General features: G+C 53.9%; 4 protein-coding genes and 1 long non-coding RNA gene across 5 annotated transcripts; 4 read left to right on the top strand and 1 right to left on the bottom strand.

The window, feature by feature from the left end:
• Positions 1 to 9348, top strand: ORMDL3 (ORMDL sphingolipid biosynthesis regulator 3). The gene is made up of 4 exons (XM_071798225.1): positions 1 to 104; positions 3396 to 3602; positions 5072 to 5223; positions 5363 to 9348. Exons 2-4 carry the CDS (start codon positions 3429 to 3431, stop codon positions 5496 to 5498), a joined length of 462 nt encoding a protein of 153 aa, XP_071654326.1. The 5' UTR covers positions 1 to 104; positions 3396 to 3428; the 3' UTR covers positions 5499 to 9348.
• Positions 9349 to 10048: 700 nt separating this feature from the next.
• On the top strand, positions 10049 to 15694 carry GSDMA (gasdermin A). Its single transcript, XM_065856432.2, has 11 exons — positions 10049 to 10162; positions 10406 to 10538; positions 11197 to 11440; positions 11605 to 11815; positions 11914 to 12079; positions 12174 to 12267; positions 12796 to 12843; positions 13112 to 13266; positions 13437 to 13587; positions 14247 to 14320; positions 14876 to 15694. Exons 3-11 carry the CDS (start codon positions 11236 to 11238, stop codon positions 15110 to 15112), a joined length of 1341 nt encoding a protein of 446 aa, XP_065712504.2. The 5' UTR covers positions 10049 to 10162; positions 10406 to 10538; positions 11197 to 11235; the 3' UTR covers positions 15113 to 15694.
• On the bottom strand, positions 11251 to 15996 carry LOC136111995 (uncharacterized). The gene is made up of 3 exons (XR_010652789.2): positions 15826 to 15996; positions 15476 to 15623; positions 11251 to 11340 (listed from the first exon to the last, which is right to left on the bottom strand). It is a non-coding gene; the product is annotated as an uncharacterized lncRNA (long non-coding RNA).
• A 171-nt stretch (positions 15997 to 16167) lies between these two features.
• On the top strand, positions 16168 to 20537 carry PSMD3 (proteasome 26S subunit, non-ATPase 3). Its single transcript, XM_065856421.2, has 12 exons — positions 16168 to 16382; positions 16939 to 17129; positions 17345 to 17482; positions 17618 to 17754; positions 17865 to 18055; positions 18478 to 18581; positions 18689 to 18803; positions 19106 to 19225; positions 19302 to 19405; positions 19666 to 19821; positions 19917 to 19967; positions 20054 to 20537. Exons 1-12 carry the CDS (start codon positions 16214 to 16216, stop codon positions 20129 to 20131), a joined length of 1554 nt encoding a protein of 517 aa, XP_065712493.1. The 5' UTR covers positions 16168 to 16213; the 3' UTR covers positions 20132 to 20537.
• A 1780-nt stretch (positions 20538 to 22317) lies between these two features.
• On the top strand, positions 22318 to 24727 carry CSF3 (colony stimulating factor 3). Its single transcript, XM_065856456.2, has 5 exons — positions 22318 to 22333; positions 22754 to 22920; positions 23255 to 23362; positions 23476 to 23622; positions 24378 to 24727. Exons 1-5 carry the CDS (start codon positions 22318 to 22320, stop codon positions 24546 to 24548), a joined length of 609 nt encoding a protein of 202 aa, XP_065712528.2. The 3' UTR covers positions 24549 to 24727.
• The last annotated feature ends 2223 nt before the right edge of the window (positions 24728 to 26950 follow it).

The raw sequence follows: 26950 nt of genomic DNA, 5'->3' as shown, positions 1-26950 counted from the left end.
GCGGGCCGGGCCGCGGGGGCCGCCGGGAGCGCAGCCGGGTGCGCGGCGGAGGGAGCCCCGGCCCCGAGAGCCGAACCGAGCCGGGCCGAGCGGGCGGAGCAGCGGTGAGTGCGGGGCCGCGGCCGGCGGCTCTTCCCCGGGGCTGCGGGAGCGGCCCGGGCGCGGCGGGCCCGGCCGGGGAGGCCGAGCCCCCTCCCCGGGAACAGGCGGCGGCCGAGCCCCGGGCCCGGGGGTGGGGAAAGGGGCTTCGTGTGGGCCCCTCGGAGAGAAAAACGCACCATAAATATCCTAAAGCAGCTGCGGGATGGGGGCAGAAAGCTCCGGGGCGGGGGGTCCCCGCGGTCTTCGTGTGGGGACCCCGATCACCCACAGCGTTCCCTGCGGGTCCCGACTTTCCCCCTAAATTAAGAATTTGAGGGAGGCAAAGCCCCAGCGGCTCCTGCTGATCCCCAGCTGGGCCCTGGAGCTGCACCCCAGATCTGGAGCCCCACACCCCATCCCCTCCAGGGCTCAGACCCCTTAAAGTCCATCGATGATCTGAGACGTAAAGCTGCGCTGTGCGGGTCCCATCTCTCCTCTCAACCACCTTGATGGACTCGATGCCATCGCGCAAAGAAGGGTTTAAAATATTCATTTGTTTGGGAGATGGTGATGGCCGGTGCTGCCAGGGATGGGATCGTGGCTCCGCAGGACCATAATTGGCTCTGCGGGATCATAACCACGTTCTGGGAATGCTCAGGAACATCGACCGAGCACCTGTGCCCTTGTTCCTCCCAAAGTTCCTGCACGGGGCAGAGGAACAAGAGGGTGCTGGGCCCAGGGTGCGACCCCCAGGCAGCTGAAGCACAAGGGGATAGGAACACACGGTTGTCGCGCTGCGCTGGGGACAGCAGCAAAGGTGGGGAAGGAGCCAGGCCCTGGTGCCGGGGATTCAGGCAGAGGTCGTGGGTCCTCCAGCAGCCGGGAAGCTGCCGATGTCGTTTTATTTACCCGCTTCCTCAGAAATGGGGAGATGCTGTCACAGCAGATGCAGCCCCAAAACTCGACTCTTTCCCCCCAGAGCTGGTGGGGGAAGTTGGGAACAAAACACAAAAGGACGGGGCAGAGAAAGCGCTCAGCCCGGCTGTCACGGCGTGCCCTTTGCCTCTGAGCACAGCGATGACTTTTCCCCTCTTTGCATGGACACCGTCCAACGCCAGCGCAGTCCCGGCCTGTCCTCAGCGTAGGACCGAACACTTGAATTCTCCCTCTCTTGCAAGAATAAATTAAGTGTCATTTCAAGAAAAGAGGGGGGCACCTGCTCAACCTCTCACTCCAAAGAGGAATCGTATTTTTTAGCTGTTTATGAAGCTATTTTAAAGCCTCCGGTGAGACCAGCGATCGCCTTCCCTGGCCGGTCCGTTCCAACATCAGTCTCCCCACACTGGCGAGCCGTTCCAAGCCTGTTGTGCACATCTCGTCGCCTTTCTCCGCGCAGCGATCTGTTCATGTTGGAGGATTATCCCTCACGCCTCTCTCCAACATCCTCTAGTCTAAACAAACCCCGTTTTCCTTCAGTCTGTCCTCGCAGGTCATGTTTTTCCTACACCTCTGCTCATTCTCACTCCTCTCCCCTGGACTCCCTCCAGCTCCTCCCAGAACTGGACACTATTCCAGCCGAGGTCTTTACCAATATTTAGGAGATTTCCTCCATCTGGCAGCCAGCACTCCTGTTTATGCATTCCTCAGGGCCGCTTTTTGTTGTTGTTGCAACAATATGACTTTTTTGACCCATGTTCTGCTTCCCCGCAAGCCCTAGATTTCCTTCGGAAAGCCCTTAGGAATTGCACCAGATTAAGGATGGAGCTGCCAGGACTGAAGTGCTGAACTCTGGCTCTAGTCCTGCTTGCAGACCAAGCTTCAGGCTTTTCTCTGGAACATCCAGTAGCCAACAAGCCAACAAGCGCTCTGCAGACTTGCAAACCTCCAGATATAAGGTCCCTGAGCGACACCTGGGTAGCAGAGGTAGTCGAGCATCTGTTCTGCTCACCCAGGAGGTGCGGAGTCCAGCGTTGGCTTCGTGTCCTCACTCCGGGCAGGAACCAGGGGGAAACGGCAGCTCCTTGAAACAAGCCAGGCCCAGCGCTCCGCGAGGGAATCAAGCAGCTGGCAGCGAGACGCGGCGTGTAATGTTGGATCTGGCTGGGAATCGCCTCCCGAGACCAAAGGCTGCGAGAGAGAACAGCAGCGGCATCTTCCAGCTGTGGGAACCAGAGGAGCAAAACCACCGGGCTGGATGTCAGGAAACAGCCCTCGCCTTGGGGTCCTGGACACACGGGGACAGGCCGCGTTATCGAATTAAACTGCATTTCCGTGGGACACGGATAAAGATGAGTTTACACAAGAACTTCTCTGACTTCAATGTAGAGATATTCGAGCTTTACAGCAGTTTGAATTTGGGTTGTTTCCGGTAATCCTTGGAAATGGGTAAACCAGAGCTCCCGCCTTCCCACAAAGCCTAAAAGCTGACACCTGCCGCTCTCAGCCCAAAAAGCCACCCCGGTACCTGCGCGGGCTGCAGGGCACCACTCCAAAGACACGCTCCTCTCGGCGAGGATGACACTGCCCTGCTTCCTCGCCTTCCTGCCATTGTTCAGGAAAAACAAAATCAGTTTTCCTCCTATGCAGCAGCTGCTCTTTCCAGGTAGGGGAAGAGCCAGCTCCTCTGCAGCTCTTGCTACCGAAATATCCTCCCGACGCACTTTTCATTGTTATCTCCAACTTTTTATGTTCCTCAAGAAGAATCTCATTCCTTCCCCGCGGGGGAATTATTTTGATGCTTTTACTGTAATCTTAAATTGGAAGGCAAAACGCATGAGCCAGACCAGGAGAGCAGCAAGCCTCTAGAGCCGTGCAGAACCCTTTTAAATTAGCTGAACTAATTAGGAGATCTGTTGATACAGAGCTGGGGTGCCTTTACTCTGCAAACACCGGTGTTCTTTTCCGAGTTTAAGGTATGCCGAACCTCTGAAAAACGCAAGCAGCTTCATATGCTGAAGTGCTTCTACTATTAACACTGTGATGAGGACTTAAGAAGCGCTTAGAAGTATTGGTTTAAGTCTTGTCAGGCAGTTGCAGGATTGAACCTTAACATCTTGGTTCCAGGAAGGCATTGCAGCAGATCACAAGTAGCTTCTGTCACATACAGGCTTCCCACACATTATTCCCAAATCTCCATTGCTCCCGGATTTACCTTCCCCTCTACAAACGAAACAACGAGGTGCAGAGAAGTCAACGGACTTGTGGTTTTTTATAGCAAACAACAAGATTTCAGGGTTGCTTAACAGCCAGACGGCGCTGTGCTCCACCCCCGCGGTGCTCACCGTGATCCGAGTACTGACCCGACTCTGCTTTAGTTCCAGGGGTGCCCGTTCGACACAAGAGCCAACATGAACGTGGGAACAGCGCACAGCGAGGTGAACCCCAACACCCGCGTCATGAACAGCCGCGGCATCTGGCTGTCCTACATCCTGGGCATCGGCCTGCTGCACGTCGTGCTCCTGAGCATCCCCTTCTTCAGCGTCCCCGTGGTTTGGACTCTCACCAACATCATTCACAACATGGTAAGGGAACAGCGTGGCTGGTTTGGCTCCCCGGGGCATGGAGAGGTCACCTCTCAGCACCGGCTGCTCTTCTGAGAGCAATCTAGTAAGGTTCTTGTTGAAACAGTTCCTTTCCCTGCATTTCTAAAGACACAGGGTAAGTTACTCAACCTCCACCCCTCAGATTGCACCTTTGCCTCTAGGCCATATATTTAAATCCAGCCTAGGTAGATGAGACAGCAAACATCTGGTGAGGCTGCTCAGAGGGGACACGGAATTCATTTGCCTGCTGGGTAAGTCCCTTTGTCACAGAGGAATAGCTGTGACAGGGCAGAGAAGCCGGCAGGGCAGCCTTCACTTGATATAATCTGAATTGGCCTCATCAGAGGTAAGAAAACAAGACTAAAACCCAAACTTTGCTGTGCTTAAAGTAAAAAAACAGTCCAGGAACAACTTCTCCCCTTCTAAGGATAGGTACCCAAATGAACAGGTGTCACAGCGCTGTGCTGGGACGGGGGCACGTGGGTTGCCTTCCCTGGGTTTAACGTCTCGCTTCCACGCCTCCGCCGGCCCGCTGCGCAGGTCTCAGCACGTTTGGGTCCGAGAGCTGAGGAGCAGATGTCTCAGCCCTTCACCCTCAGGCACAAGGGGCAAAATGCTTCAGAGCTTCAGCAATCCATTTTATATCCTTTATTTTAAATAGCATCTCAGCGTGAGAACATTCCAGAGACAACCTTATTGGGGACCCTCGTGTTAATGTTATTTGCATTTTGCGGGTGGGGGGAAGGGGGGAAAAAAAGGGCAAAACGCAACAATAAAAACCCACAAAAGTCACCAAGTAGAGCTGCTCGGAGTTCTGTTCACAAGCCGCCTGCTGTTCATCCAGCTCCTTCCCCTTCTCTGGCAGCCAAATCAATTCCTGGGAACAGAAAGGAGTTTAAAGGCCAGCAATGGCAATACTTAAAAAAAACCCCACATGACGTAGCCGAACGCTTGCTGTTTATCTGTGACCGGGGCTCAATTTCAAGAGGTTAACTCGCAATCAGGGCGGTAACAAACCCTCAGTGCCCACAGCTCTGCCAGCGCTTTTTTAGAACGCGTAGAGCATTGCTGTTGCACGGTAGAGCGAGTCCACACTCATCTCTTGATCCCAGAGATCTGTGGGCTGTGATCTTGCAACCACCTTCTTGGCTTAAGCCCAGGAGCTGAACCAGAGGCCTCAGGTGCAAAAGCCAAGCCTGAACCAGCAGCTTTTCTTCCGTCCTCGCTCTCGCTGCTTCGCTAGCTGCTGCGAGTTCCAGCAGTGACGATGCGATACGTCCCTCTAGCGGAACCACGCGCCGGTGCAAGCTCCCGCAGCCGCGCTGTTGGTGAAGCTGAACGTTTGTGGTGGCAAGGGGCACAGAGAACCCTCCGGGTGCTTCACAACGCGTTTGTGTTTGCTACAGAGCATGTACATCTTCCTACAGAGCATGTACATCTTCCTACAGAGCATGTACATCTTCCTACACACCGTGAAGGGAACTCCCTTTGAGACTCCGGACCAGGGGAGGGCCCGGCTGCTGACACACTGGGAGCAGATGGACTACGGCGTGCAGTTCACGGCATCGCGCAAGTTCCTGACCATCATGCCCATCGTCCTGTGAGTATTTCGGGGCAGCTGAGCCGCCTCACACGTTTGTACCCATCAAGGCTCCTGCTGCACGTGCTGCCCTGGGAAACAAAACCGTGAAGCGCTGTAATTCAGTCTCCCCTCTCCCTCTGTTCCTCTCCTTTTCCAGGTATTTTCTAACCAGCTTTTACACCAAGTACGACCGGATACACTTCGTAATCAACACTATCTCCCTTATGAGCGTCCTGATCCCCAAACTGCCTCAGTTTCACGGAGTCCGGATCTTTGGGATCAACAAGTACTGAACTGTGTGGCTGGAGCGCACGGAGGAGGAGCAGGGGAGAGGGGGAAGTTCCTTCTCTCTACTCCTGTTTCTTCATCCCTGCGCACACTGGGATGTAATTTCACAGCGGCTGTTTAACTGCAGTATCCAATAGACATAAACCGCATGCTGGATCCTCATGCCCAATAAATCTAAACAAGCTCCAGAGTAGAGTTTAGCGCGGAGCAGGATGCGTATGACACTGGATGTCTTTTATTCCAGCGTCATAAATAGATGCAGATACACTGAGACTTCAAGGTACAACGAGGATGAATTCTGGGGAGATTTTCATCTATCCCAGACATTGAATGAATAGGGATGAGGGGAAAAGCTTTTAGTGCTGGTACTATTGCTGTGGTAAATGCACTTTAAAATAGATTTCCCTTTCTGAAGCTAGGTGCTTTAAGCGATATGCAGGGGAAATTCAAAGGGATACAACCAGACTTTCCCAATACTTGATTGTTTCGAGGCTTGAGTTCCATTTTTGGGCAGGGGAAGAGAAAGAGAGATTTTTATTTTGCAATCCTTTATGGCACTGAGAAAGGAAGGGTCCTTTACTAAGAACAGTACAGGAAGGAAGGACCTGCAATTTGACAGAGGTTCACTTTTCTACAGCATCATTTGTGTAGTTCGGGGAAAAAGTCAATAGATCCTAAATAATACTTGTTATTTTCAGCTTCTACCCGAATCTGCCTGGGTGACTCTGCACAAGCAGCAGAGTGAACCGACCAAGAGAAGGATGCTGTGGGTCACTGAAAATAACAGATTGTTTCATATAGGAACCAAATTGAGCCTTTTTCCCATAAAGTTACCACCTGAATACAGCAGGTTTAGGTTTCCTGGCTGAGATAGCTTTCCGCTGCTCAAAGCAATCTGGTTTTCTTTTGGGTTGTGTGCTGGAGGAAATGTGTTTTTCCTCATGCTTCCCCTGTAAACTCACGAAAACCTGTATTTTTTGTTGTCTTAGTGCTTATATTGTCTCACACTTTTGACAATGGTATAAACATTTTAAGTATTCTATATTTTGTTCCTGCATTAGCCGATTCTAGCTTTAGAGGTCATAGTGGATATTGTCAAGTTCTTTTTGATGGCCTGAGCATGGGACACGGATGGGAAACTTCAGGTTTGGATACAATATCTTGTATTGCTCCATGCGTAATTTTAGGCAAGCCGCTTTACTTCTCTATCTCAGACTTAATCATTTCTTACAAGACTGCTGCAGAGAAGGGAAAAACATCTAGCGTACCTCAGAGGGCCGCTGGAATGCATAGAGAATCATTACCTAATATGTTGGAGAAGTGGAAATATTTTAAGTGAAAAGGAAGTTTTCAAGAAGGTCAAAAAAGAGTCTGGCTTGATACCCGAGTGCTGTTCTCCAGCGAGGGAGTTTGACAGATGTGCAATTTACTTGACGGGTTAAACCTTTTAACCACCATGACATAAGGACTGCTGCTTTAGATAAGGTACTATATACCCTAAAGCGAATATACTCTTTAAGCTACTAGACAATGACTTTTGAAAAAAATAGATATTGTTTTCAAAATAAGAGAGATTTCATCAATCAGCTAAGTACCTTTGAAAGGACTGAGGAGTGGAGAGTGTCGATGCCCTCAGAGCTGCAGCGCGGCGGCAAAGGCTGTACCTGTAACGCAGACTGGATGTGGCTTAACAGACCTGAACGTCTGCCCGCAGGCACAGCTTCCATGCCAGTGGTCAATCTCCAAAGGAAAGAAAACTAGTTATTTATTTTCCTAGAATACAAAGAGAAAAACATCAACTTTTTTCTGCAAGAGTGGCTATATGCTTAAAAGCATTACTCCTATATAGACAGACATATACTGGGTATTTCTAAGTATATGCACATTACAAAGTCAAAGCAGTTTTGATGTTTTTAGCAGAAGTATAAATGGAAAGTGGGGGTCAGCTCTTCTCGATGAAGCACAGCACTTCAGTTTCCCTGACGGCCTCGGCGTTACACCAGCTGAGGATCTGGACATGTTATTTGTGCTCTTAACTGACACTACGGACACCGATTCTGTTTTGTTAAATTAAAGATCAACTGTAAAACAGAACGGGATTATTCATTTCTCAAAAAGGTAGTTTTTAGAGCCTAAAAACTTCTTGTTAGGCAAAGCCTTAATTCTGATAGTAAGCTTTTCTGATTTACCTTGTTCACACAAATGATTAAAATAGACTTTATATAGATAAGTGTCACATGGCAAATGATTTTCTTTACAACACAGGGATAGTATTTTTGCTGCAGAATAACTGAAGTTAATCCAATGAAGGGAAACATAAATGAAAACTGGAGAAATATGGAAAGAGGTGAGAGAGTTGAAGGAAGATTTTGTTAATAAAGTGGTGTGTTAAGTATCTACATAAAGTTAATAATTACTTGAACAATTATACATCTGATAGTGTCTTCCTTAAGATCCCATCTTAAGGGTAGGTATCAGAATGAATCAAACATAGAAAGGAAACCATAAGTTAATTGTAATTAAACCGCAGTTGCAATTGCTCGAGCCACCCTCGTGCACCAGTCGTGTGGCTCCTTCCCGTGTCACAGGAGCGAGCGGTACCCAACCGAATCTCTGATCGTCCACACCGCAGCGGTGTGGAGGTAACAGACGTGGCTCCTGGAACCCTGTACTGAAACCACTTCTGGTTCATTTGTGTTTGTTAAATTCATCTAGGAGTGAGTTCAGCACTCAAAAGGCTTATCTCGAGCCAAACAAGTTGAAGGGCAGAGTCAAAACACTGATGAGATAACCAGTTACTGAGAAAAAGGCGGTGTGGACAAGGCGAGGGATTTTCAGACGTGCACTTGCAGCGATCCAGGCTGAAGTTCACCTTTGCGTGGAGAACCAGAACGCCAGTGCAAAATCTGCCCATTCATTCATTTAGACTGGAGAATTTTCTGCAAGTACCTGCATGAAGGAGATAAGTGTTACTGGTTTTAAATGGGACTTTGATCACGTCGCTCTTGACAGATTTTCCTCTCAAACTTGTACTGGCTTCTCCTAGAGCGACTAGGGCGACCTGGAGAATTAAAGGCAGGCTCTGACCTGTGGCTGAGGAACAATTACTGGGCACGCAGGTACTTAATGCTTTTCTGTTTTGTTCTGCCATGAATGGCAAAGGAGAAAAGCTTCTGAAAACCACCCCTTGAGCCCTTCATGGGAACTGGCAGAAGCCATCCCTCTGTCCCATCCTGTCCTGGGCAAAACCTCTCCCAAGCCACTACAAGACCATGCGTGTGTTTGCACGGCGTGGCAGCCACTGCACCAGGAAAGCCAGAAAATCAAGCACCACCAGCCCAATGTCTCCAGTTTAGGGATCCTGTCTTGTGACTTGTTTAACGTAGCTCGTGGGATGTCATACAGAGGAAGAAGCCTTGAAAAAATAAAAAGCCCAAGATCTGGGACTACTTCATTTCCGAGTACTTTATTTTTTAAAATAATTGTTTAATTTGTTTGTTTTAATAGAAGCATGGTACTGGCCCTCAAAAAGGAGACAGCAGCTGGTTACCATTGTTAACATATTAATATTTCTTGTTACAACTTATATTGCTTTGTCATTGCCTATAATATCTTTCTAAGCATGCGAGTGGTTGTGTATATGTATCCTCCTTGGATCAGTTTAAATTAGTTGGGTTTTTTTAATGGAACTTTCTGACATTGTACATAGTTTTAGGGGTTTTTTTCCTGTAGCCCTTCTTTTTGCTGTGTATACAGAAGTCTCATGTAGAGAACTTTCTAAAATAAAGTGTGAATATTTTTATTACTCCTTTGTACAGTATTCTAAGAGAAACTAATAAAGTATTCATGTAAAAAGCTTTTGTTTCATTCCTTGGCTTTTTAAATGGACAGGTTTTGCTTTTAAACAAGTGTGGCAAATTAATCCTCTATGGCAATTCCAAGGCCACCAAGTGACCGGTTGCAGCGAAGCAAAGAGCTTGTAGCCCACTGCATGGATCCCTGTGCATGGAACGGCACCCGCGAGGCACAGGAACCCTCTGCTGCTCACAACAAACGGGTGTGTGCACCACTCGTCAATAAAAGTTAATTATTAAGTGTCTCCAGCGACATAACACTGTCCCTTTGCTTACACCACACCACCTTAATTAGCTCGCTCACAGGTTCTGCAATGAATGGCAAAGGAGAAAAGCTTCTGAAAATCACCCCTTGAGCCCTTCATGGGAACTGGCGGAAGCCATCCCTCTGTCCCAGGCAAAGCCTCTCACGAGCCACTACAAGATCAAGAGATTCTCCGGAATCGTAACACACTGTTCCTCATCCTAACAGATCAGAAGTATAAATGAAAACCAGAATCATGCTAGAAATTAAACAAATCTTATAGGAATGATGCATCTGTAGGAAGCAGTTACAGTTCAAAGCCACTGTAAAAGATCTTGAGAGGGTGACTTAGGTGGATGACTGAAGCTTTTCGGAGGAAGAATTACGCAAGCAACAGGCTTTTTTGGGCCCTCATCTAGCAGATGCTTCCGGTCCTCTGCCCAGAGAGGCGGGGAGAGTGCGTTTCGCCAGCCCCACGGTGTTAAAGAGGCCACGGCGCTCCGATGCACAGCGGATCGCGCTGCGCATCGCCCGCCCACCGTGGACGAGAAGCCGCTCACTCCCCAAACAGGCAAGTACATTTTTTAAGAGCTTTCGGTACAGAAGAGGGGTGGAGCAAACTGCTGAGTGTTCTTGTTTAGTTTTTATGTCTTTTTAAAGTCTCCCAAGAGAATGAGTCCCTTAGGTAGTGCTAAAATGGCCCCACACAAGACTAACTCGTATCAGCAGCTCCATCGCCAACAACGCACCATCCTTTGTGATGCGAGAGTTTGACATTCTGGAAGAATCGGACTAAGTCGGTCTCTTTTTTTAGACCCCTGTGGGAAGATATCACCCCACATCTGCTCATCTGAACTGTAAACGGGGATCAGCGTCTCTTCCCCAACCAGACTTGATAAAGTCAGGTGCAGCAGAGGGAAAAGACCTGCACGTTGTTTTACCTCTCGGTAAGTACAGGAAATTTTTGCATGTGTAGATCCAAGTTCATCGTATCTCACATATGCTGACTGGAGCAAGAAGCAATATTGAAACTCTGGATTAAAACCAAGCTGCAACAGGAAATGAACAGTGATTTTTTTTCTGCCTCTCAACCATCCATATCTCCACTGCGGGGGATACAGGCAGAGCACCAGGACATACCCAAGCAGCTGTGCTGGGATGATATTTTATTTAATATATTTTGGAGATTTGCCATTGAACAAGCTCTCCTAACTTCCCCCCTCAACCCAGTATTCACCTCTCAGCACTTTTACTTCCCTGCAGTAAGACTTTGACGAAACCGTTTCTCTAACACTCTCTTTCAAAACAACGCTGAACTGCCCCTGACCACTAAGCAACGAGATGCAAGAGGAAAAAACACTGAAGTAGTAAAAAACAGCAAGAAATTGCTCAATCTTTTTTCTTTTTAAACTTCAGGGCAATGCATTAATTATCACCTATATGCAATTCCCATGAAAGGTGTGTTCTTGTACTAATGTGGGCTGTTTTGGGTTATTATCGGTTTTAAAAAGTTCTTTGTAATTAAAAGTACCAGTTATTTTCTTACAACCATCTGCTTGTATTTTTAAAGTAATTTTGCTTAACTTGTCTTGCATCTTTCCTAAGGCACAAGTTCAGTTCAAAAATTCATCCAGCCACAGCAGGATGTTTAAAAAACTCACCGAATCCATAGTACATCAGTTGGATCCAAAAGGAGACCTGGTTCCAGTTCCCAGCTTCTCAGACCATGAACATTTCAGACCCCTCTGCCTAGTGAAAAGAAAAAGAAAAAGCATATTCCACCTATTTCCCCGCTATGAGCAGACACACTACAGGCTCGACAGCATGCTGCTGCCTAGAGAAGGCATAGGTAAAGCTCACATTTATCATTCTTAAGTTTACAATTTCCACAGACAAAACATTTGAATCATTTGTGTCTGAACTCTACCATGCTTCATATTTCTTGTGTGCACAACAGTTATCATACTGAGCCTGTGTAATCAATTCTTAAGCTAATGCATCAAATTATTTCAGAGTCCCTCTTCGCCAACAGAGGGGATAAAGATTCAAGCAAATTTAAACTCAAAAAAAGCTACAGCGACAGAGTTGATGGGAATCTAAGTGTTCCTGTGGACTGTGCAAGCGCAGAGGTGACAGGAGCTGCCTCCTCGTCCCAAGCGTGGTCCATCACGCTGGAGAAGAACCACATCCCGCTAACAGAACTCGATGCACTGCAAGCAAAAAGGTACTGCAGACACAGAGGGAGAACGTGCCCTCCGGTCGTTGTCCTTTGACCCCACACCAGGTCACGCAATGGTTTATCGCATCCTTTTTCTCTTTTAGAAAAATGGATATGAATCACACCTTCATTCAACAACTAAAGAAATCACAGCAGGTTTTATACGTGGTTCACGAAACAATTGAAGCCTCCGAGGAGACGAGCTATGAGGAATCCACCGAGGCGGGGGGGGGCTTCATGGCCCAGTTTTACGCCAAGTTTAATGTGAAGGTTTGATTTCTCTTCAGCCTCTGGAATCAGTCCTTCCCAAACATCTGCAAGCCATCCAGGCCTGGTAACAGATTCTTTTATTTTCCTTAACCAGGGCACCAGAGTGAAAAAACAAAGCATGACTATACCCAAGGGCTGCGCCTTGGCCTTCAGGGCAATCCAGCTGGGGATTACAGATGAGTCATGGTGTAAGTAGCTTCCAAAAATTACCTACTCCTGTTGAAAAACAGCACAGAAGGCAGAGCTTCATTCTGTTTTCCTGCTCAAATGAAAAGAGCCAGGGATAAAAGAGGGTGACTGACCCCTCAGCAGGAAGACCGGTGTAAAAGATGCTTATGTTGGGCAGGTAGAAAAGGAGGGGCCCAAGATCCACAAAACGGCTGCAGGATTTTACAGCCCACATTCTCTTCGCTTCCCCTGTGCTTCCCAACAAGCCATCATTTTAATTTACTCATATTTTAACATGCTTATTGGCTGATACGGACCTCAACACGAGACACATGATGGTAGTGAATGAGGTGTAGGAATAAGGAATTTTAAATGAACAGGCAGAAGATGGGTGTGCTGGAAAGAGCGCAAACACCGGTCTGACCTAAGATTTCAGACCTGGCATACCAGTATCTTCAGTCTTAAAAACATCCCTTGTAAAAGAAAACTATAAAACCCAGCTTTAAATATTTTTCTAAGTCAGCAATGTCCTTTTTATCTTTTTGCAGATCTTGACTATTTCCCATATGAAACTAGAACAATGTTTGTATCTGATGGTAAGCAATGGATTTTATTACTTACACTATTTTTACCTGCTTTGGGTAAAACGGAATCTCTCGGGACAAACAAAACTACCAGAAGCGATGTGTTTACTGTTGAGTACTGCCTATTACCTGAGACATGACAACTGTCCAACTCAAACCTGCGTATTTCTTTTGAAAATACCCAGAGAAATGTTTCAAATGCTAAATTTAGGGGTGCCAGTGAACTTCCCGTGGGATTGCCTAGTTTACAAGTGACATATTTGTACACTCTGATTTTCAGGTTCCTCACCAGGAAAATTAGTAGAACTGGAGGTAGAACTTAAAGAGAATTGTCAAATCCTCTCCACGCTGTCTCCTGATCTGCTCCGCATATTTTTAAAAGCCATCAAGGCTGTGATGAGAGACACAAACCTCTTTCAAGAGCTGACCCAGAAAGTAAGCAAAGTTGTTCTTACGGCCAGGATTTATAAATACAGAGACATCCACAACTGCACCTCTTGCCCTCAGAAGTTATTTCTCCTGTGCCTCAACAAGCGATCCAAAAATCCTTTACCCAATAGATCTCTCCTCTTAAATCCTGACGTTTCCTTTCCTTATCCCCCTAGATGGATGCAGTTCTCCATGACACTGGTGGTTCTGGGCTGGAAACAGAAAGCCCAGACTTAAAAGAGCTGCTGAGCAGCTTACAGAATTCTTCAAGGGATCTTCTCCTTGAGCTGGCAAGAGCAATCGCCTACACTCTGGACGCGTTAGATGGTAAGGATGGCTGGCCATTTAAACAACTAAATCAGTAGCACCACAATATATTAAAACCAACACATTAATATATTGTTCCCACCAAGAAGACTTCGTAGAATATAGAAAACTTACAGAGCGAGAGACGCTTGCAGAGGATTTATGTAAACTGATTTCTTAGACTGTGGGAATGAAGGTGGTTTATGCCGAGAGCACAAAAGAGTCGCAGAGCAGCGACCGCCAGGAGTGTCACACCAAATTACCACTCAGGCCAGGAAAAGAGGGCTTGAAATCAGAATTAAAATGTGGAGAAAGAAGGCAAGATCACCTTACAGAGAGAGCAGTGCAAACTCCAGAGTTCTTTTCCCAAGGCTGCCACAAAACATGGCTTGAATCCCCCCTCAACCACTTTGGTCTCTATATTTGATGTTATCATCATTTGTACCCACGGTAACAGCCGTATTTGTCTCACAGGGAGGCTGCACTAGTATTTTAGCTTAAAATATCTAAAGAACTTTTGACTGAACAGGCATTCCTTGCAAGACAGTTCATGGTCAACCATTCCCATCTGGCCAGCTGCCTCTGAAATACTGTTGGGGGTTTTTGGTACAAACCCATTTTATTATATAGATATCCTGTTTATTATATAAATATCCTGTTTTATTATAATAACTCTGCAGAGCTAATGGAGGATCAGCTGGTGCTGTTGCTGGAGGCTTTGGAAGAGAAGATTTTGCCCCAATGGCTTAAGCTGGTGAGAAAAAACACAAATCACATGTGGCTCAAAATGAAGGGGTGGGGGGAGTGTTATTTTAAGTAAAGCAACATTTGGATAATGATACAGGCAGCAGTATCACAACTTCAGGTAACACTGGGAAGAAGGGAAGGAACAATCGCTTCAAACCTGGCAAGGATCAAAATACTCACTTCAAGAGAAATCACCCCAAGACCTGAATACCTCAGATGTCTAACAACTGTTTTGCTGATGATAAATATTACATTGGACACAGCTGATCACCATTTGTCTTGAAATGGCGGTCAGAATTTTCTGGCTGCTTTGGCTCCAGATTTAAAAAACAACCAAACAAAACCACTACAACTTTAATTTCTTCGACATAACTAATTCACAAGAAACTGGGGACTCAATACATGAGCAATAGTGTTATTATGGTGAAAAGGCCCATATATAAATGTGGATTACGTAGCGTGCCTGTAAGATGGTAAGTCAGAGAGATAATTTACTTAATGACTTCCACAGATGAGAGTATTAAAATACTGATTTTGCTCTTTTTTTGTCATTACTGTGAAGGTTGGGAGCATCCTGGAACACGACATAGAAGACATAGCAGGGCCGTTCAGTGTGGATCCCACTTTGTTCTCCTTCCCACAGGAGAAGGAACAAGAATTAACCATTGCCCTGGTGGGGATGAGCGGAGTGAAGCTCCAGAACGACGGATCCGCTCTCTGTATGGATAACGCTTTCCCAGCCGTCGCAGCCCTGTATGTGTCTCTGTACATCCTCAGCCTTCTGAGTAACTCAGATTAGGTTACACACATCCTCCCATTTCAAGGGAATTGCTTGACAATGCATGTTAAAGTCTCTTACTGCAAAAGCCAGATCCTCTCTCTGAATTTTACTCTGCTACATAGGTGAGGAATTCCTTATTAAGGCTTAGCGCTGATTTAAAATAAGGAAAACCAGGGTTAGGGCAAAAAAACTCCTCAGGGAAGCCAGGTAAAAAAGATGAATTTTTTCCTTCCCCACACCTGAATGTAGAGTGAAAAACCCACAGCCCATGCAAGGGTGGCAGCTGCACTTTGTGTGACCCTGGTCGTGCTAAAAAACACCAGCACGCTGCTCATTCACTCAATAACGTACAAAGGAATAAGTCAACAATAATTCACTTACCCTGGTCACACTTGTGACACCTGTGTGACTCAGTAAGCTGTTCAGCGTTAGAAAGCTGTGGGACCTCAGAGCCTTGTAATGATGTCTGCCTGGCAAACTGCGCCTCCACCACACAATCACACACTCCAGCAAGATATAAATCATAACACTGCAAAACAATGTAACAAATACTCGGATTATGACTTTATAAATAAAGCTAACTATTTTCTTACTAAATAACTAGGCATTCTAAGAGGTAATCTTTTAATCCGGAGGGTACTTCCAGTCACCCAGTGACTCTCCTCAGACTCAGGGCCTGGGCAGGTCCCTCAGGGGAGAGGTTGCCCTCAGTAAGGGGTAGTGCTGCTTACCAAGCTGGTCACCGATGGCTCCGGGGGCACCGCCAGCACAAGGGGCTTGGCCACGCTACGTACCGGCGATGAGGGGAGAGTGGTTCCGGCCCGAACCCCTTAAATACGGGAACGTCGATCGATCCTCGGTACCGAGGCCGCCGCCCTCGCACCTCTCCTCAGCGAGGATCGCCCGCGCATGCGCGGGGAACTAGCGGGAAGAGCCGAGAGTCGTACGGAAATACCCGAGCGCCTGACGTAAACACTCGAGAGTCTGACGGAAACACCCGAGCGCTCGGCGCTCGACCTTCCAGGCCTAGCGAGTGAGGCCGGTCGGCGGCTGGGCGCGCCTGGCGGCTCCCGGCGTGCCCCGCGGTTGTTGCAGTGTCACCGCCGGCTCGGCCCGGCCATGAAGCAGGACGGCTCGTCCCGCCGCCGCGGCGACAAGGCCAAGGCCCCCCCGGACGGGCCGCCGCCCGCCCCTCCCGACGTGGAGATGCAGGATGAGGCGGCGACGGCGACCGAAACGTCCGGGGAGAGGCAACCGCAGCGAGAGCTGGACGCCATCACGTTGGAGGGTGAGGGGGGAAGGGGGGGTCCCGGTAACGGGGAGTTGGGGTGGGCGGTGTTGGTTGGGGGGCTCTGGGGGAGCTCGGGGGAGCCTCCGTGAGGGGTCCCTTTGGGAGGAGTGAGCGGGCATGGAGATCCTGGGGGGGCGGATCGTTGTGGGGGTTGCGGGGGAGATGCCGGAAAAGGTGTCGAAGGAGAGAAATTGGGGGTCACTGTGGGGAGTGAGGGCTGTGAGGGAGTGGGGGGGGTGGTTTTGAGTGGGGGTCTCTGAGGGGCGGGGGGGCTGCGGAAACGCTGCGGTGGGACCTTGTAGGGGGAGGATGGAGCTCGTGGGGGGAATGAGAGGACGGGACCCCTGGAGGGACCTTCTGCAGCCCCCACTCTGAGCGGGGTCAGCCCAGGTCACCGGGGACACTGAGGACACATGGACACAGGTGCACAGAGGGACCCAAGAGCTGCAGAATGGGGCATCTTGTACCTGGGGGGATCCTTCATCCTGCCAGGTCCTTCAGCTGAGATCTCTGGGACACACAAACTGACACCTTGTCCCTTTTCCCCCCACAGACATCAAGGAGCACGTGAAGCAGCTGGAAAAGGCCGTGTCGGGGAAGGAGCCGCGCTACGTCCTGCGCGCCCTGCGGGCTCTGCCCTCCACCTCCCGCCGCCTCAACTCCAACGTGCTCCACAAAGCCATCAACGGCTTCTTCACCTCCAACAGCACCGTGCGGGACTTTCTGCTCAGCTTCCTAGAGGAGGTACGGGGAGGGGACACCTGTCCCGCACCGAGGAGCCTCCAGGAACGGCAGGGACTTGGGGACACTTGGGACAGGCTTGTGTGTGAGACGAGTCGCTGCAGCTCTTGGTGGGATGGGACTGTAGTGCCGGCAACCCGGGCTGGCTCCGTTGTTACCGGGAATGGGTTGGGGACAGGAGCAGACACAAGGAACCCAGCACGTCTCTCTCCCCACAGTCCATGGACACGGAAGCCGAGCTGCAGTTTCGCCCGCGGACGGGGAAAGCGGCATCAGCCCCTCTCTTGCCAGAAGTGGAGACCTACCTCCAGCTGCTCCTCGTCATCTACCTGATGAACAGCAAGCGATACCCAGAGGTGAGAATCCAGGAGCCGCACACTTTCCCTGATGTTTCAGCTGCGTTTGGAGGCAGCCCCGGGCTCAGCCCTGCAGCCTCTCTGCTCTTCCCAGGCAGCGGTTCCTCTGCTCTGACTTCTCCCCTCCTCCCGCAGGCTCAGAAAGTGTCCGACGACCTGATGCAGAAGATCAGTTCCCAAAACCGCCGGGCTCTTGACCTGGTGGTGGCAAAATGTTATTATTACCACTCCCGCATCTACGAATTCCTGAATAAACTCGACGTGGTCAGGAGGTAGAGCGAATCCCGCGTGTGTGATCTCCCTGTGCTTGCTCCCACGCGCCCTGCTGAGCCGGGCGGTTCTTTTCCTCCTCCCTGACGTGGTTTTTCTCCCTTTCCCGCAGCTTCCTGCACGCCCGGCTCCGCACGGCCACGCTGCGCCACGACGCGGACGGCCAGGCCACCCTCCTGAACCTGCTGCTGAGGAACTATCTCCACTACAACCTCTACGACCAAGCGGAAAAACTCGTCTCCAAGTCCGTGTTTCCCGAACAGGCCAACAACAACGAGTGGGCTCGGTACCTCTATTACACAGGTGAGACACAGAGGGGCCCTTGCGGCACTGGGGCCAAGATCATAGAATTATAGAATCATTTTGGTTGGAAAAGACCCTCAAGATTATGGAGTCCAACTGTTCCTCCAGCCCTGGTGCTGCCCCATGTCCTGAGAACCTCATGTCCGTCTGTCCAACCCTCCAGGGATGGTGACTCCAGCACTGCCCTGGGCAGCCTGTTCCAATGCCCCACAGCCCTTTGGGAAAGAAATTGTTCCCCAGATCCAACCTCAACCTCCCCAGCACAACTTGAGGCCGTTTCCCCTCATCCCATCACCAGGGGCTCCGATTCCCCAGAGAACCCATTTGAGCAGCCCAGGCAGGATTTGAAGCTCCATCTGGGTGGATCCAGCAGGATTCACTCAGTGTCTTTTCCACACGCTTTCTGCCCCGTGTCACCGCAGGGCGCATCAAGGCCATCCAGCTGGAGTACTCGGAGGCGCGAAGGACCATGACCAACGCCCTGCGGAAGGCACCGCAGCACACGGCTGTCGGCTTCAAGCAGACGGTGAGCAGGGAACAAGCCCTTTGCGGGGTTTGGTACCTCCTGGATGCCCAGGGAAGCTGCCTCAGAGTTAAGCCCTGAAGAAACTCATGATTTCTTTTCTGCTGCAGGTGCACAAGCTGCTGATCGTGGTGGAACTGCTGCTCGGGGAGATCCCGGACAGGCTGCAGTTCAGACAACCCTCCCTCAAGCGCTCGCTCATGCCCTATTTCCTCCTGACCCAGGGTACGATGGTTCCCCCACCTGCACTCGGTCCTTCCCCACTGTCCTGGCTCAACGTCCCAGTGCTTCAGGGGAGCGGGAAGCCCTGGGTGGGGAGCAGGAGGGGTTTCTGTCACCTCCCTCGATGGGACGCAGCTGCAGGCTGTGCTGGTTCCAGTGCCAGGCTGGTTTCACCCAGCGGCTCCGCAGAGAAGGGGACAACAGCCCCGGGGGTCAGCCCTGTGTGTCCCCCACCGCATCCCTCTGTCCCTTCCGCTGCGTCCCAGCTCCTGCCCCCTCCCCAGTTAACCCATTCCCTCCTCCAGCCGTCAGGACCGGGAACCTGGCCAAATTCAACCAAGTCCTTGATCAGTTTGGGGACAAGTTCCAGGCTGACGGCACCTACACCCTGATCATTCGCCTGAGGCACAACGTCATCAAGACGGGTAGGACACTGCTGGGGTGTTTGGGGACTCCAGGGCTGCCTGGCCCGGGGGACTCCACTCCCATTCCGCCCCGCAGGTGTCCGGATGATCAGCCTCTCCTACTCCCGCATCTCTCTGGCCGATATCGCCCAGAAGCTGCAGCTGGACAGTCCGGAGGACGCCGAGTTCATCGTGGCCAAGGTGAAGTCCCGTCCCCTGGGGTCCTGCACTGTCCTCAGCCCCGTTTCTCACCACTGCCAGGTCCCTGCAGTGTTGCAGTCACTGACTTGTAGGTTGAGGCTCTTCCTGTGGGTTCTGAGGACACTCAGAGCACCAAGTCCCCTCTCTGTGCTGTGTCCTGAGCCCCCCGCTCCTGTCACAGCTGCCACTTTAACTCCAAACCACTGCCTCGGCCCTTGGGGACAGCGGTGGCCCTGACCACGTTCCCCCCCGGCTTGCAGGCCATCCGGGACGGCGTGATCGAGGCCAGCATTAACCACGAGAAGGGCTACGTCCAGTCCAAGGAAATGATCGACATTTACTCCACCCGGGAGCCCCAGCTGGCGTTTCACCAGCGCATCTCGTTCTGCCTCGACATCCACAACATGTCGGTCAAGGTGAGCGCGGCACGTCCCCAAGCGCTTGGGGACATCGGGGCCGGGCTGAGGCATCGCTAAGCTCAGTCCTTTTATTCCCTTGTTTTATTTTCCAGGCCATGAGGTTCCCACCCAAATCTTACAACAAGGACTTGGAATCCGCAGAGGTGAGACCTCACCTGGGTTCCTGCGGCCACCGAGGACACGGCCCCTGTCCCCAAACCGCCACCAATCTCTGCCTTTTGCCTTCCAGGAGCGCCGGGAGCGCGAGCAGCAGGACCTGGAGTTCGCAAAGGAGATGGCAGAGGATGATGATGACGGTTTTCCGTGACCCTCTGGCCTGGCTGTATTTTTTTATTTGTCCCTCGGGAAGATGGTGTCTGAGCAGATCCCCCCGTGCAGCCCCGTCCCCAGCTGCCTCTTTTATAAATAAATATCTGCATGTCTGTACTGTGGGAGGGGGACACGGGGGGTCCCTGGGCCCACAGCCATGGGCCCCACTCCCCCCCGCAGCGGGAACCCTGTTCCCCAATAAACAAACATTCTTTTAAGGTTGGTTGCGGTTGCTGAGCCCAAGACCAACCCATGAATTCGGGAGCTCCTGGGGAGAGGTGGCGGGGGCAGGAACGCGGCTCCGCAGGGCCCGCGTGTGCCCCCAGCTCTTGCAACAATAATGGGGTCAAACTTTGTTAAGCTTCAATTATGACTTTTAAAATAAAAGTTGGAAAAAAACCAAACCAACCAACACCAGCCTGGTGCGTTCTGGGGTGGGTTTGTTGTGATTGTGGAAACCCCCCCGGTGCTGAAGGTGACACCCTGGTTGTGCCAGGATGGGGAACTGGGGGCTTGGGGACACAGGGACCAGCACAAAGCTGAGCCAGGGATCCCCGGGGCTCCCTCTACTCCAACCGCCAGGATCCTCCTTCCCCAAAACCACTTTGTTCCGCTGCAGCGGCCAAACCCAGACACAGGGACACCCCAAAAGTGCTGATGTCCTGGTGGATGCTGGGAAGGGGCTGGGGGTGCCCAGATTGGGTGGCCATGAGGCAGAGCCGCGGGGGACGGGGACCCAGGGCATTCCCTGGGTGGGGCAGGGCTGTCCCAGGGGGGTTGTGCCGGGTCAGCTCAGCCACTCCCACCCGAACACCCACAAGGTTTCGGGTCCGGCCACCACTTCCTTCCCTGGAAAGCTGACGGGGGCTTTGGGCCCCACCAGGCACTGATTCACATCCCCCCCACCCCAATTCCTGAAAACACCAACCTGCTGAGATGGCAGCTCCGTGCTGGGAAACGGGGCGATGCTCCAGGTGCTCAGTGCGTCACACTGAGCCCCCTCGATGGCCACCCCCCTTCTGGCTTCCCCCATCTCCGGAGGGGCGCACGCAGAGCCAACGGGGGGGACATTTCTCCCAGGAAATGCTGCCGAGGTCCTTTCTCGCAGCCTGAGGGCAGAACATTTGATGATGCCAGGTCCTGGGAGGGGAAGCCATCATTAGGTTTCAGAGTTAACACCTGGCTGGTGCTCACGGATTGGCTGCAGCTGCAGGGGGCTCCTTCCCCAGCTGGAGGGGGGAGCAGGTCCTGGGGCTCCTCTGAGCTCTGTGACACATGGGGACAGGGGTCCCTGTCCCATCTCCACCCCATGACCTGCAGGACAGTGACAGGACCCAGGCCCGAGCTGGGGGTCCGTGGTGCAGAGTGAGACCCCCCAGCACAGCCCCACCCCGGGGTCACTGGGGGGGTCCGTCCCGTGCCGTGCAGGATCGGGCCCAGCTGGCACCAGCACAAGAAGCGCTTGCGGGAACCGGCACAAGCCAAAATTCCCTCGTCAGCCCGGACGGCCCTGATCCCGGGGCTGCGCTGACAACCGCTTCCCCGAAAGAGCCGGAGGGAACGGTCCCTCGCTGGGGGGGGGGGGGTCTGGCCCCATCGTGGGTGCTGAGCAGGGGCAACATGTCCCTGGATGGGGTGTCACCTCAGCCACCTCCAGCTGGTGCCACCACCACGATGGTCACATTCCCATTGCCCACCCTGACGCCAGGGTGAGGGGCTCGGGCAGCTGGTGGGGACAACGTCCACATAGGCTGGGGATGGTGACAACCCCAGAGGCTGTGAAAAGCCACTGTCACCTGCGAGTGACCCTGCGGCGCTGGGCACTGGCCAGCGAGGTGGGAGCCCTGCGAGCGGGTTAATGAGTCACCAAACCACCGCCAGCACCGTCCCGGCACCCGCCGCGGTGCCAGGGCCGTGCTGGGCGCCCGGCTCAGCACCCGGGGCCATCGCCGGCCCCGGGAAAGCCCCGTGGCCGCGAGGTGTGGGCAGCGGCCGGAGCTCCCGGGATTTGCATGTTGGTGATTAAGACAATCATTAGGCAACTGGTGCGGTTACCACATCGGTGTGAATCCCCGCGGCCGCTATAAATGCCCCGATCGATGAGGCTGCCCAGAGCCGGGGCAGGAACCAGCCGTGCCGGGCCCGACCGCGCTGCCGACGGGAGGAAACGCCGGATCGGGGACCATGTGCCGCCTCACCCGTGAGTACCCTCTGCCCCACGCACCCACAGCACCCACAAAACCCACCGCACCTTTAGCACCCACTACCCTCACTGCACCCACAGCACCCACAAAACCCACCGCACCTTTAGCACCCACTACCCCCACTGCACCCATTGCACCCATAAAACCCACCAAACCTATAGCACCCATTGCACCCACAGCACGCAGAGCACCCGTAAAACCCACCATATCTATAGCACCCATTGCACCCACAAAACCCACTATACCCATAGCACCCACTGCACCCACTGCAGCTGCACACCCAGAGCCCCCAGCCCACTGCCCCGTGGGTCCCTCTCCCCCTTTTTGGGGGTCTGTGCCCCCTTCCAAGCCGGTGCTGGTGCCACCGTTCCCGGGTTGGGCCGCGGTGTCCCCGCGCTGAGCCGCTGTCCCCGCAGGTGTGCTGGCTCTGGCGCTGGCGCTGCTGTGGGCGCCGTGGCGGGTGCTGCACGGGGCGCCGCTGGCTGAGCTCTCGGGGGACCAGGACTTCCAGCTCTTCCTGCACAAGAACCTCGAGTTCACCCGCAAGATCAAGGGGGACGTGGCCGCGCTGCAGCGCGTGGTGGTGAGTGCCGCGGCGGGGGGGACGGTGGCCACGGGCATTGCGGGGTCGCAGATAAGGTGACCTTCCCCTCCCCGGCCTTATCGGCACCGTGAGGCCGCGGCCAGCGGTGTCCCCTGCGCCTCAGGCTCCCACCGTGCTGCCCAGCCCTGGGAGACAGCGGCTTGGGGACACATGGGACCTCCCGGGGGCACGTTTGCTCTCGTCCCATCCCCACCTAAGCAGGTCACCCCGTCCCCTCTCTCCTCCTGTGTGGGGGGTCCTGCACCCCAGCGATGGGGTATTCGGGGATGTCAGGGTCCCCATGCCACCCTGACCATGTCCCCACGGGCTGCAGTGTGACGCGTTCCAGCTGTGCCAGGAGGAAGAGCTGCTGCTGGTGCGGCAGGACCTGGGCATCGCGCAGGCGCCGCTGGAGCAGTGTCACAGCCGCTCCTTCCACGCGGTGAGTGCCACCCCTGCCACGACCCCGCCGGTCTCAGCCCCACCGGCTGCCCCACTGCTTGGGGGCGCCCGGGTGTGCCGAGCCCCCCCCCAACGCTGCCGTTCCCCCCGCAGGAGGCCTGTTTCAGCCAGATCCGCAGCGGGCTCCGCGTCTACCAGGGCTCCCTGGCCGCCGTGCGGGAGCTGCTGCCCGGCCACGCGGCGCTGGTGGAGACGCTGCAGCTGGACGCGGCCAACCTGTCCTCCAACATCCAGCAGCAGGTGAGGGGGACACGGCGCGGGCTGAGGGAATGGGTGGGCATGGCAGGGACATGGGGATCAGCACCCCTAGGGGGACACGGCAGGGACATGGGGATCAGCACCCCTAGGGGGACACGGCAGGGACATGGGGATCTGCACCCTTAGGGGGACATGGAGGAGACATGGGGATCTGCATCCCTGGGGGGATCATAGGGATCTGCACCCCTGGGAGGAGACAGCAGGGACATGAGGATCTGCATCCCTGGGGGGACATGGAAGGGCCATGGGGATCTGCATCCCTGGGGGGGACACGGCAGGGACATGAGGATCTGCACCCTTCTGGGGAAATGGAGGGGACATGGGGATCTGCACCGCTGGGGGGACACGGCAGGGACATGGGGATCTGCACCCTTGGGGGGACACTGAAGGGACTCGGGGCTTTGCATCCCTGGGAGGGACATGGAGGGGAAATGGGGCTCTGCATCCCTGGGGGGACACCGGAGGGACACAGGGCTCTGCAGCCCTGGGGGGACACTGAAGGGACATGGGGCTCTGCATTGCTGGGGGGACACTGAAGCAACCCAGGGCTCTGCATCCCTGGGAGGGACACGGAAGGGACATGGGTTCTGTATCCCTGGAGGAACAGGGGGACACGGCAGGGACATGGGGCTCTGCACCCCGGCTGACACCGGCTCATTGGGCCGTGCCAGGACGCTGCCGCGCTCCTGGGTCCCTCTGGCTCCGGAGCTGATGTCCCTGCCTCTTCTCGGCTGCAGGTGGAGGACCTGGGCCTGGCCACGGTGACGCTCCCCGCCGAGGACCGGGACCCCCTCCCCGCCTTCTCCTCCCGCTTCCACCACCAGGTCGGCGGCTTCTTCATCCTGGCCAACTTCCAGCGGTTCCTGGAGACGGCGTACCGGGCGCTGCGGCACCTCGCCCGCCTCTGACCCCCCGCACCCTATTTATTTACGTCCCACCCCGGGAGCGCCCGGCTTTTCTGCTTCTTTTTGTAATATTTATCGCTATTTAATATTTATCCGGCCGGGGAGGCTCCCCCGCCCATGGGTGGCTGGGCAGGGCAGCCGGCCCCGCGGTGGCACCCGTGCATGGGCATCCATGCACAGCATCGCCCTTGTTTAATATTTAAACAAAAGCGTATCTCTGCTATGAGTTTCGGGAGCCCCGGCAGCTCCCGCAGGCACCGCCCGTGCCTCAGTTTCCCCAACGGCGAGGCCGCTGCGGGTACCATTGCAGTATCCATTCCAACCGAAGGGAAACCTTCTTCATCTGTGGATGAAGATGCTTCAGAGCAGCATCTCCCTGCCTGGGCTGCGGGGACAAGTGTTATTGCTATTAGGCATCGAGATATTAATTAATATTTATTAACCATTAGGTGAAGATGAAGGAGGGGAGGTGCTGGATGAAGTCCCAACACCTTCCCTCCTAAACTCAGTGTATTTATTGCAATTTAACTTATTTGTCTGCGTCTCCTGGGCCGGGCAGAACTTGGTCCTGTTGGCCCGAGCCCAGCACAGCCCCGGCGCAGCCCCCGCTCTCGTGGTTGTGCCGGCAGCTCCCCCGGCCCACGCGGCCGTATTTGGCGTCCTGGAAACTTCGCAGCCGAGCGGCGTGTTTTGTACTGTATTTATTGCTGCAGCTGGGTGAGCCCCAGAGAAACACATGATGGTTTTTATTTATATACATATATATGTGATAAAAATGGAAATAAACTATTTTTTGCTCAAGCCCGGGCTGGTTGCCTTTCCTGTCTCCCGCCCGCGCAGGGGGAAGCGCCACATGGCCGAGGCGTGGGGACACGGGGACGGAGATGGGACAACGGGCTCGTTTCCACTGTGGGCGCCGGCAGCGGCTCCGCGGTGCCCAGGGGGTGCAAACCAGCCCCCCCCGGCCCTCCTGCCCCTGTGACACCGCACAAGCCCCGGGGTGTCGGGGTGTGGCTGCCCGGGGTGGCAACTTCCTCCAGCACCCACGGCGCCGCTTGGGCAAGAGCCGATTCCTAGAAAGCGCCGGAGCTCGGCGGCACTGGGAGCAGCACTGGGAGCAGCCCTGGCACCGACACCGTCCCCGTCCCCCAACCAGGAGCTGCTGGCAGAGGGTGGAGGCTCAGAGCACCCCGTCCCGGGCCGGGAGGGCAAGCAGGGGTGTGATGAGCGCTCAGGGCTCTGCGGAGCCGACCGGGACGCTGCGCCCTCACCGTGGTGCGGGGACCCAGCCATTCCTCTTCCCACAAAGGGAATCAAAACCACAGCCACCCAGGGACGTACCCAGAGCCCTCTCAGAGCCGCCACGATGGGATGGGGCTTCCAGCAGCGAGAGGAGGCGGGTGGATGGACAAATGGACATGGTAGAGTGATGTGGGCAGAGCCAGGAGCCCTGGGCATCCCCCTTGGCCTGACAAATCCCCCTGGTCATCCCCAGCCCACGGGCTCTCCCTGCTCCCCCGTGGGTGTTTGGCCACCCCGGGCTGACCCCGCTTCCTCCCTTGGGTCCCGTGTTCGCATCCTGTGACCATCGGCATCCCGAACCGGTCCCCGTTCCTGCCTCTCCCCGCTGTCCCAGCCCCAGGAAGGGGCAGGCATGAGGCTGCAGCTATTTGGCTGCACACCCCATCTACAGCGGAGAAACCATCGCTCTTTCCTTATCGGCGCTTACAGGAAACCCCGTTCTCCCGCTCCAGCCCTTTCCTGGAAGGTGAAGCACCGGGCGCGGGGCTGCCGCCGCAAATATTGACAGAGCTGAAAAGGCCGAGAGCGCCGGGTCCTGCTCTTTGCTCTGAGCTACCGGTAAAGAGCCGCCCCTGGGCAAGCACCGGCAGCCCTCGCTCCGCTGTGTGCAGGAGCCCCGCATCCCACCGTCCGTCTGTCCTCGCACCGGGAGACACCTCCCAGCTGCCTTGTCCCGGTTGGCACCGACCCAAAGCCATGGCACCGCTCCGGGGCCTCTGTGCCACCTCTCCCCCCAAAACACTCATTTTGGAGCCCCAAAAACAGCGGCTGTGAACGCCGCTCACCCGGGGGGTGCAGGAGGGACAGCCCAGCCCAAGGAATGTGGCAGGGACCGGGCTCAGCGTCATGGCACCCGAGGAGAAGCAGGGAGCCTGGCTCCACCGCTTCCCCCTTTCTCATGAGTCAAGCAGAAAACACAAATGAAAGGAGCGGAGGCGAAGCCACCCCGGCCCTGCCACCCCCTCAGGGTCAGGGTTTTGTGACAGTGACATGGATTCACTGCCAAAGCAGCTGACCGGGTGCTGGGACAGCCCCGGTGCTGGTGCAGCCGCGGTTACGCAGGGGCCGGTGGGCGCCCATGACCGGGGACACGGGGTGAACTC

This window comes from Patagioenas fasciata, chromosome 22 (genome assembly GCF_037038585.1).
Source record: "Patagioenas fasciata isolate bPatFas1 chromosome 22, bPatFas1.hap1, whole genome shotgun sequence".
NCBI lineage: Eukaryota > Metazoa > Chordata > Aves > Columbiformes > Columbidae > Patagioenas > Patagioenas fasciata.
Note: the sequence above shows the minus strand (reverse complement) of the source record. Positions and strands in the feature narration are given on the sequence as shown.